The 11,610-nt window shown below is 36.0% G+C and overlaps 1 protein-coding gene across 1 annotated transcript; it reads left to right on the top strand.

Moving 5' to 3' along the window:
* Positions 1 to 486: 486 nt before the first annotated feature.
* On the top strand, positions 487 to 1,074 carry LOC113451073 (olfactory receptor 5V1-like). The gene has a single exon (XM_026722436.2). The coding sequence runs from the start codon at positions 487 to 489 to the stop codon at positions 1,072 to 1,074; it is 588 nt and encodes a 195-aa protein (XP_026578221.2).
* Positions 1,075 to 11,610: the final 10,536 nt, after the last annotated feature.

Here is an 11,610-nt window from a genome sequence, read left to right as displayed (position 1 = left end):
GAAATTGAAAAAAAAAAACTTTAAATCCGGTCAGTAAAATACATTCTCATGTAGTTTTCAACATTGTTTCAAACAATGTTTGAAGGTTTATAATTTTTCTTTTCTTTTCTCATAGATCCTATGATTCTTAAATCATCTGATTTAGAAAATCAATCTATGGTAACAGATTTTATTCTGTTGGGTCTCTCCAATGATCCACTGGTACAGAATGTTCTTCTTCTCTTGTTCATGGTCATGTATTTATTCACAATTTTGGGCAATATGGTAATTATATTGGTGATCAAATCTGATCTTCACCTTCAGGCCCCCATGTTCTTCTTTATCAGCCATTTAGCTTTTGTTGACATCTGCTATTCTTCAGTCACTGTTCCCAAGATGCTGGCAAACTTCCTAATGAACCAGAAAACAATTTCCTGGGAAGGATGCATTGCACAAATTTCTTTCTTTTTCCAAATTGCTTGTACAGAAGTATATATCCTCGCAGCAATGGGTTATGACCGATATGTGGCTATCTGTAACCCCTTGCATTACAGCATATACTTGACAAGAGAGTTATGTAATAAAATTGTGGCTGGAGCCTGGCTCCTGGGTTTCTTTTATTCTATGGTAAATGTAGTACCATTGCAAAATCTTCATTTTTGTGGCAACAATATAATCAGCCACTATACCTGTGAACTTCCTACACTTTTGGCCTTATCATGTGCAAACACCTTTACTAATTACATTATTCTTTTCATATCTGTGTTGCTGTTTGGTTTCAGTTCACTTCTTACAACAGTTGTCTCTTATATTTACATTATTTTAACAATCCTGAAAATTAAATCAGTGGAGGGCAGGCAGAAAGCTTTTTCTACATGCAGCTCCCATCTCGTTGTTCTGGGCTTATTTTACATTTCTGCTTTGATTCGCTATATGAAGCCAAGTTCAGAATCACTCATGGATCTGGACAAAGTGATTTCTATTCAGTATAGGATTTTAACTCCAATGCTAAATCCAATTATATACAGCCTGAAAAACAAAGATATCAGATCTGTTCTATTGAAAATGTCTGGAAAATGTAAGCCCATTCTATAATCTTGAAGCAATATGCAGAACTTTTAATATTTACATAGATCCACCACTGACTAATAATAAAATATTAATATTATAGCAGGTCAGAACACATTGGCCTAGTGCTTAAGACACAATTGTTAAGACAGTTGTTGACTGGAAGGTCAACAATTTGAGACCCAAGTACTCTGTGACTGAGTGAGGACATCTCTTGACAACAGTAATTCTAAATGCAAATGCAAGTCAATAAATAGGTACCACTTCACTTGGAAATTAATGGCATTCCGTGCACTTTGGCATATAGTCATGCTAGCCACATCACTACAGAAGTATCTTTGAATAATGCTGGTTCCCTCAGATAGGAAACAGAATTGAGCACTGCTCTTTAGAGTGAGACAGGGATAATTTTTACCTTTACCAAATATGGTCACCCAGTGTTGTGTTGCCGAATTAATGTGCAATTACCCAATCAAAACAAGGTAGGCATTTTCTAACTCTGTCTCTGTCTCTCTGTCTCTGTCTCTCTCTCTCTTTCTCTCTCTCTCTGTCTCTCTCTCTGTCTCTCTCTCTCTCTGTCTCTCTCTGTATAAATGCTATAAAAGCATATACTCCCAATAAAATATCATTTAAAAAATCTCATACATCTCAAAATATATTCGATCTTATAGAACAGATTTTAAATGTTATTCAAAATATTTATTCATAAACAGATATTATATAGGAACTGCTGCATATTTGAAGTAAATAAGAATTCAATATATTCTGCACCATGTTATGGTATGCCTTTTTAACAGAAACATTGAAAACCATCATTTCACACTGCATACAGTTTTGGTTGCCACAATGTAAAAAAGATGTTGAGACTCTAGAAAGAGTGCAGAGAAGAGCAACGAAGATGATTAAGGGACTGGAGGCTAAAACATATAATGACCTGTTGCTGGAACTGGGTATATTTAGTTTTCTGAAAAGAAGGACTAGGGGAGACATGATAGCAGTGTTTAACATCTCAGGAGCTGCCACAAAGAAGAGGAAGTCAAGCTATTCTCCAAAGCATCTGAGGTAGGACAAGAAGCAATAGGTGAAAACTAATCAAGGGGAGAAGCAACTTAGAACTAAAGAGAAATTTCCTAACAACAATTCATCATTGGAACAACTTGCCTCTAGAAGTTGTAATTTCTCCAACACTGGAATTTTTAAAGAAGAAATTGGATAACCATTTATCTGAAGTGGTGTAAGGTTTCCTGCCTAAGCAAGGGATTGAACTAGAAGAACCCCAAAGTCCCTTTTGACTCTGTTATTCTATTCTATTCATATCAAAGTTAAAAGTATTCATGACATTTGTAAATCCATATATTTTAAAGGTGATGATTAAAATGAATAGTGTATCTTTTTGTTCTTGTTGTTATTTAAAGTTGTTGAAGCTACGAAGGAAAGCTAAAGAGGTACACCTGAACATTTTAATGATTCTGTTGGGTATATGGATACACCAACTAGTTTTGGGTGAATAAATATATAAACCTAGGTTTAAGTGTTTGTAGCTTTAAGCACCAAACTACAATGTAATTAGATAATTAAGGGTGCGGTTGCAAGCAGCAATAAAAGGCAGTGAGAGTAACGTAACACTTCCTGGTTACTAGTCACTGGTCGCTGGTCTCTCTGATCTCTGCTGCCTGCTGTTTACTTCTGTTTGAGACGTCTGCTTGTTAATGCTTGTTGGCTACTGTGCTGAACAAAAGGACTGTTTACTTGGTGAGCTGATATCCTGTGCATACTCAGCATTGTCTTCGAGAGAAAGGTATCGGAAGGAGAAGATAAGGACATTGTACTGACTAGTTAATGGACTAGGTTACTGGATGGATATATTGGATAATGACATATGGACTGAATGACAATGCTTAAACTCTAAATGAATTAAATAACTATTTAAAACTACAAACAGTGTTTTTTGTCTCCAGTGTGTGTATACTCTTGGGCCCAGCCTCTCTCTCATTTGGCTGCCTGGCTTGACTGCTGCTGTGCACTCTGCTTGGGGGTTTGTCCCCAAACACTAACATTGGTTATGGGCCCAGTGTGCACAGTCTGACTAACCAGGTTATAGCAGTGAGAGGTTGGTGTGAGTTGCACATTACTGTATAAACAAACTGTTTGTTGAATAGTTATTTATTTGAGGAGCAATGGCACAAGTAAATTTGCCAAGTCTGTCCATGATATCCAGACTAGATGGAACAAACTATGTTTCATGGTCAATGAAATGTAGTTTACTTCTACGAAGAGAAGATTTGTGGGACATAATAACAAACCCACGAGATGTATCTAACTTAGATCCTAATGTTGAAGAGGATGCCAAAAAGATACAAGACTATAAACGAAAGAATGAGCAGGCTTTATGCATCATAGGACTGACTCTCTCAGACCAGCAACTGATTCATATCCGTGGAGAGGAAAATGCTGCAAACTGCTGGGAGAATCTCAAGAAGATTTATGTTCGAGACAGTGTAGGAGCTCATATCAATCTTACACGGAAGCTGTTTAGAACACATCTTGAGAAAAATGGAGACATGTTAACTCATTTAAACTGTATGAAAAGCATTTTTCAAGAATTACAAGAAAAAGAGCTTATATTTAATGAGTTGCAACAAGTATACATTATACTGTCTTCATTGGATCGAAGCTATGATGATTTTGTGACTGCTTTAGAAGTATTGCCAAAAGACAGTTTATCAGTAACTGAGATTACCGGCAGGCTATTAGAAGAAGCCAGAAGAAGGTTTGAACGTGACCAGCTGAGAGAAGATAAGCCTAATAAAGAAGAGAAATTATCTTCAAGGCTTGAAAGAAACCAACTATGTAAAGTAAAGCACCCGGAAGAAGAGAAGTTATCTTCGACGGCATACACAATTAAAAAGTGTTTTAATTGTGGAGGCAGAGGACATTTGGCAAGATTCTGCAGAAAAGAAAAACGCCAGAATGTAAAAAAGCCAAAGAAATCCTTTGAACTAGCCACGTTTAGCAACTGTGATGTGAAGAGTGATTTATGGGTGGTGGACAGTGGTGCATCCCACTGCATCACGAGAGATAAGACAAAATGTATAAAAATGTCTACAAGCTCTCAACATATATCACTCGCTAACGGCTGGCACCTCAAGGCCAAGGGTGAAGGTATTGCATACTGTCCATGTTTAAACCAGAATATAAAAATGTTGTATGTACCACAGTTAAAGATGAACTTGCTTTCTGTAAGAGTATTAGATAAACTAGGTTATGTAGTTACATTTAAGAATAATAAGTGCATACTGGAAAAAGATAACAAAAGGGTAACTGCAGCTTTAAATGGAACATTGTATGTATTACATGATAGTAAGAAAGGGGAGGCACAGACTGTATTTAATAATATCAAGCCTCATAATGAATGTATCCATTTATTGCATAGGCGTTTGGGGCATGTAAATTTTAAAATGCTAAAACGTACAGTAGAGTTATCTGAAGGAATAAGGTTAAAACCTTGTGATAAATATTTGCGTTGTAATGTCTGCTGTGAAGATAAGAGTAAAATATTGCCTGCAAATAGGCTAAATGGTTTCAAAACTAAAGAACCTTTAGAAGTAGTATTTGCAGACATTATAGGTCCAAAGAAACCCAGTATGGGGGGTGCTCGGTATATACTGAGCATTATGGACCATTACTCTAGATATGGGTTTTGCTACTTAATGAAAAGCAAAACTGAAACATATCAACATTTCTTCAACTGGTTAAAGTTTGCAGAAAGAATGTCTAAACGGAAACTGATAACCTTGGTGACAGATAATGGTACGGAATTTGTTGACAGCAAATTCCAGAATAGATTAAAGGTAGCTGGAATAGAGCACAAGAAATCTGCACCATACAGACCACAACACAACGCATTTATAGAGAGAAGAGGCCAAACACTACAGGCAATGGTTAGAACAATGTTAACTGATTCTGGATTACCTGATTTTGTGTGGGGGGAGGCTGCAATGTGTGCTAATAACATATTGAACAACATTGTTAACTCAACTACTGGTGAAATACCATTCACCATGTGGCATGGCAGGAAGCCTGATCTGAGTTACATGCACACATTTGGTGCACCAGCATGGGTGCATATCCCTACACAACTCAGGCGTAAAGGGCAACACAGAACTAAACAGTTCTTCTTCGTTGGTTACGAAGCTAACCATAGGGCATATAGATTTTGGGAGAAAGGCACATCTAAGGTGTTATGTAGTGCCAATGCCCAATTTCTAGAGCACGTAGGATGGGATAAGTTAGAACAGGATAACAATAAAGAAGTGATTATTGAATCCTACAGAAATCCCATTAAGTATCCCTGTAACTTTAAAAATAAAGTAAAAAGAGAAATACAGGAGGAAATTGTGCCCATAGAAGAAGAAATAGAACCAATAGCTGAGCAAGATGAGGCACATGAACAGGTAGTAACTCATAAAAGTCCTCATACAAGCCCTGTAATTCCCAGAAGAACTACACGAATATCTAGACCGCCTGATAGATACCAGGCTAACACAGTGTGCCAGGAAAATAGAATTCCATATACTGTGGATGAAATTAAAAAGTATCCTTCTAAAGATAAGGAAAGTTGGTATGCAGCAATGAATAAGGAATTGAAATCCTTGAAGGATATGAAAGTTTATGAAAATGTGAGATTACCTGGTGATATAAAACCCATTGGCTGCAAATGGATTTTTAAGATAAAAACTGATAAGGATGGAAATATAATCCATAAGGCAAGATTAGTAGCCCAAGGTTTTAGACAAAGTGCCAATGACTATGATGAGGTATTTGCACCTAGTCTTAAGGCAGCAACATTAAGGGCAGCTTTAGTGTGGGCAGCAAGCAAGAAATATATAGTTAACCATTTAGATGTGGAAACTGCTTACTTGCATGCTCCACTAAGACATACTGTATATATGAAAAAGCCTAGTGGATTTAAAGGTGAAAATAATAATGATTGTTGGTTGTTAAAGAAGAGCCTCTATGGTCTTAAACAATCGGGCTATGAATGGAACCAGTATATTGTAAAGGAACTGAACAATATAGGGTTTAAAGCTGGTTTAGCCGATCCATGTCTGTTTAAAAGGGAGACAAATGGGAAAATATCATTATTATTGTTATTCACTGATGATATTGCCTTGATTACTGAGACTAATGATGAAGCAAATAAAATTATAGCATCATTAGGTAAGAAAATAAAAATCAAGCAATTAGGGGAGATAAAGAGATATCTAGGTTTGAATATACTGAAAACACAGAAAGGTTTTAAGATATCTCAGAAGGATAAGATATCTAAATTGCTAATAGATTATAAGATGGAACTTTGTAAGCCTGCAAAGACTCCAATGAGTCAGGATATTTGCAAAATGGATACTCAAAGTCCCAAGTTTGATAAGGCAATATATCAATCTTTGATAGGTAGCTTATCATACATTAGCAATTGGTCAAGGCCAGATATAGCTTATATTATTAATCAACTGGCACAACATAATAATGATCCGCTTCAGTGTCATTGGAATGCATTGAAGAGAATCTTAAGATGTCTTAAAGGAACATTACACCATGCACTGTATCTAGAACCAAAAGGTGATCTCATATTGAGTGCTTATGCAGATGCTAGTTTTGCATCAGAAAGAGACACAAGAAAGTCGACTTCAGGAACAGCCATAATGCTGGGTAAGACATTAATAGGTTGGAAGTCAATAAGACAACAGCATATAAGTTTGTCTACTATGGAGGCCGAATTCTCCTGTTTATCGCTATTATGTACTGAGTTGATTATGTATAAACAAATGATGAATGATATGGGTATAACTGTAAATTATCCTATAATTGTACATGAAGATAATCAGGCAGCAATTCAAATGGCCACAAATATTGCAGTAAAAACTAGGAGCAAGCATACGGATTTAAGGTATCTAAATGTTAGACAATCTGTACAGAGTAAAATGATACAGCTGGAGTACTGCATGTCGGAGGACAATATAGCTGATAATTTTACTAAAGCCCAAGGTGCCATTAAGCACCTAGAGAGTTGTGAAAAGTATGGGTTTAAATTGTAAGGGTATTATATATTTATATCACCCAAAAGGGGAGAATGTTGGGTATATGGATACACCAACTAGTTTTGGGTGAATAAATATATAAACCTAGGTTTAAGTGTTTATAGCTTTAAGCACCAAACTACAATGTAATTAGATAATTAAGGGTGCGGTTGCAAGCAGCAATAAAAGGCAGTGAGAGTAACGTAACACTTCCTGGTTACTGGTCACTGGTCGCTGGTCTCTCTGATCTCTGCTGCCTGCTGTTTACTTCTGTTTGAGATGTCTGCTTGTTAATGCTTGTTGGCTACTGTGCTGAACAAAAGGACTGTTTACTTGGTGAGCTGATATCCTGTGCATACTCAGCGTTGTCTTCGAGAGAAAGGTATCGGAAGGAGAAGATAAGGACATTGTACTGACTAGTTAATGGACTAGGTTACTGGATGGATATATTGGATAATGACATATGGACTGAATGACAATGCTTAAACTCTAAATGAATTAAATAACTATTTAAAACTACAAACAGTGTTTTTTGTCTCCAGTGTGTGTATACTCTTGGGCCCAGCCTCTCTCTCATTTGGCTGCCTGGCTTGACTGCTGCTGTGCACTCTGCTTGGGGGTTTGTCCCCAAACACTAACAGATTCAATACTAAATAAAATGCTATACATATTCTTCATGCTGCAATTTTTATTTTTTTCTATTGTCTTGTTGGATTTCTAGTCATAACCCATGTAATTTGGTTAAACCCACATTCAGATAAATCATCCTCATAGGATAAAGTGGCTCTGCGGATTTTAAAGGCTAATCTATGAACCAAAAAGTCATATTCCTTCTCATATGATGATTAAAACAAACCCAGTGAAGGAATGTTTTGGGTTTTTTTTAAGAAATGATGGTAATAAACCAAATAATGCATTTTAGCCAAAATGAACATAATCCCAAATTAAAGAAAGAATTTGAATTAGAAGGACATCTTCACCTCTGGTGTGCCTAAGGAAAAATATAATTTAGACAAGAAAAAATATGGATTTGAATTTGTTAAAAAAATGAAATTGCTATGATGTGCCTATGATTAATATATTATTACTAAGAATCATACAATTTTGTTGAAATCAAAATTTAAAAATAAACATGTGAAACTGTATGATTCAGTGGGCAAGGAATTTTGGATAGAATATAATGCTTGAGTAATGGAAAAATATGTGCATGAATGCTTTAAAATTTACATTGAAATACAGGGGTTGGGTTTTTTTTATATCAAATCAAATCAAATCAAATTTTTATTATCAATGCACAACATGTGTACAATGAAATTAAAATGAGCCTCCCTTGGTGCTGGCCCTGCAAGTCTATCATATTAAACCTAATTGTGGTGTTATGGCGCATTCAGAAGTCTGACAGCCAAATGATAAAAGCTATTTTTCAGCCTATTTGTTTGGCTGGCTATGCTTCTATATCTCCTGCTCAATGGTAGGAGAGTAAAGAAGTTCTGACCAGGGTATGAATCATCCCTGAGGATTTTCCTCACTCTGCTGAGGCAGTGGGTTCTGGCAATTTTGTCCAGTGATGTCAACCCATATTTTTTATGCTGTGCTCATCCCCCTCTGTAATGCCTTTTTGTCCATGGCTATCAAGCCAGCATACCACACCATAATACAATATGCAAGGATGCTTTCTATCATAGACCGGTAAAAGGAAGTCATCAGTCATTGTTCCACCTAATATTTCCACAAGACCCTAAGGAAATGGAGTCTCTGTTGAGCCTTCCTGACAACCTGTTCCTCTCTCTGCTTCCGTAAGTCGAACACCATTCCCTTTGTCTTGCTGGTGTTTAGATGCAAGTTGTTTTCTGAGCATCATATGGATAACTTTTGGACTTCTTCCCTGTATGCTAATTCATCTCCCCCTGTAATGAGACCCAATACAGTGGTATCATCTGCAAACTTTATTATCACATTAGATAGATTAGAAGATATGCAGTCGTATATGTACAATGAGTACAGGTAGGGACTGAGCACACACTGAGAAAAGCCAGTGCTGAGCGTCAGGGAGAAGGATGTGAAAGACCCAACTCTGACTGTTTGTGGTTGGTCCATCAGAAAGTCTTAAATCCAATCATCCTTGGTCATCCAGGGTTTCTGATTGGGATAGTTCCTAATACATTTATCCACAGTGATAGTATCTGTGCAGTGTTTGATATAGCACAGAACAGTTTCAGTATACACCTCTGGATCAGGGTGGTAAAAGATGTCCCAATTTGTGTTCTCAAAACAATCCTGAAGTTGTTGGAAAGCATCTTTTGGCCAAGATTTCACTGTCTTTATTATAGGCAGAGCCCATCTCCTAAGAGGGATGTACGCTGGTGCTAAAAGCAGTGACATATGGTCTGATTGTCCCAAATGTGATAATTGTATACCCTTATAGTCATGTTTGATGTTGGTATATACTTTGTTTGATGTTGGTATATACTTTGTCCAATATGTTTGCTCCTCTAGTATCATACTTAAGATGCTGATAGAATTTAGGGGGCACTTCTTTTAAATCAGCTTCATTAAAGTCCCCTGCTATGATATGCACAGCATCAGGATATTATTCTGCTTATTACTAACAGTGTTATACAGGAATCCCAAAGCTATGGTAGTATTGGCATCAGGAGGGACATAGACTGCAGTAATCAAAACCATGCTGAATTCCCGTGGAAGATATATGGGTCTACATTTAAGAGTCATATACTCCAGATCCATGGAGCAGTGGCTGTCTATAGTCTTTGTATTGATACACCAGCTTTTGTTCACATAAAGGGTTAAACCTCCCCCTTTGATCTTGCCAGAATTTCTCTTGCCATTGTTTGTGCAGAGCTTTCAGTAATTACATTGGACTAATATTTGAATTGATATCTGATTTTAGCTCATTTTTTTCACCCTTCTTTCTTATATCCTAAATATTTCTGCCATTCTAGAAACTGATTCAGCAAAAGATATAAAGCAAGCTTTTTCCACATGTAGCTCCTGTCTTTTTGTGGTGAGCTTATTTTATATTATTGCTTTGTCTCTTTTATTTATATCATTTTAATAATTCTTAAAATTATTAATGTTATTTCATCCATTCTCAAAATAAAATCATCAGCAGGCAAACAGAAAGCTTTTTCTACATTTGGCTCCTATCTTGTGGGAAGTCAAGTTCAGAATCACTCATAGATCTGCACAAGTGATTACTATTCAATATAAAATTTTAACTCCAATGATAAAGCCTGAAAAACAAGCAGATTCTATCTGACATAGAAAAACTACTTGAACATTGTAGTGTTATTCTTTTTTCATAAATCCATACTCATAACCCTTGATTTAATATCCCTATCAGTTCAACAATGAGAGAAAAATAATTAATGATACAGTAAGGGTGACAGTTGCTACTTTCTCAAGTCCTCTACATTGAGAGTAATTCTGCTACAACATGAAGCTTGAGACCTGCTTCTTCAACACTACTATAAGTGTAAGATAATTTAACTGAAGCCTGATAGACTTGCTCAAATGGCCAGTCTTTTTAAAAATCAGAGTTATAATATAGGACTCAATGTTTCGTATGTACCATTTTTTAACTGATCACATTGCTTTTGTAAAAGGTATCCATTTAGATCTTTTTCTGGGGGTGGGCATGGAAAGAAGTACATAATATTTGAAATTTTCTTTCTCTAATTTATCAAAGCGTGTGTCATTATTTAGCTTTACTTAGCTACTTTTAAAATGCATCATACATTGCATCTATTTAGCATGGGGAGGGGGATGACAAATAAGAAAAGCAAAATTCCAAAAGCAGAAGACCTGAAAAGAAAGGAACCCCCCCAAAAAATGAAGAAGAAACTAATCACTTTTGTATTTCTCTTGGGGGGCGGAGGGGGGGGCAGGGAAAGAGAAATCAACATTATTATGTCTATATAATCACATTCAACCTGACTAGTATGATTCCTATTTGGAAATGTGGAAGGGGTCAAAAGAATAGGGAACACAGAAAGAGGAAATCAGTGGATTCTTGTACAGAGGAGGACAAGTGCAGCTGAAAAAAATGGATGCCCCAACTGGTAAATTCCATATGCTCCAATTTCTTGAAATTTTTCCATTTGGACATTTTAAAGAAAAAGATAATTCAAATCATATCTTATCAATATTTTCCTTAGGAACAACTTTTCTTGATGTATGACTTTAACTCACTTCACAAATACATACACGAGGATGCACATGATATTCATAGCAAATACAGGTCACTGTAGCAAATTAATTGAAACATAGAAATCAACAAAACATTGCTAAAATGAGAAATGCAACAATTAGATTTTGCATTGGGAGAAATATATTAAAAAAGGAACATGTTGCTATACTTTATAACAATTCTCAATATTGATCTAAAATATGATCTTTAAATTAGTATGTCTATTGAATGGAATCCCAATTTTATATATGCATTTACTGTGTTTTGATTTTTTGACAG

This window comes from Pseudonaja textilis, chromosome Z (assembly GCF_049901715.1).
Source record: "Pseudonaja textilis isolate UNSWEBS1 chromosome Z, rPseTex1.2, whole genome shotgun sequence".
In the NCBI taxonomy this organism is placed as follows: domain Eukaryota; kingdom Metazoa; phylum Chordata; class Lepidosauria; order Squamata; family Elapidae; genus Pseudonaja; species Pseudonaja textilis.
This window is presented reverse-complemented; position numbering and strand designations above follow the sequence as displayed.

Bases quoted from the DNA above. Each gene is read 5' to 3' on its own strand.
- LOC113451073 (XM_026722436.2), top strand. From the start codon at position 487: ATGGGTTATGACCGATATGTGGCTATCTGTAACCCCTTGCATTACAGC.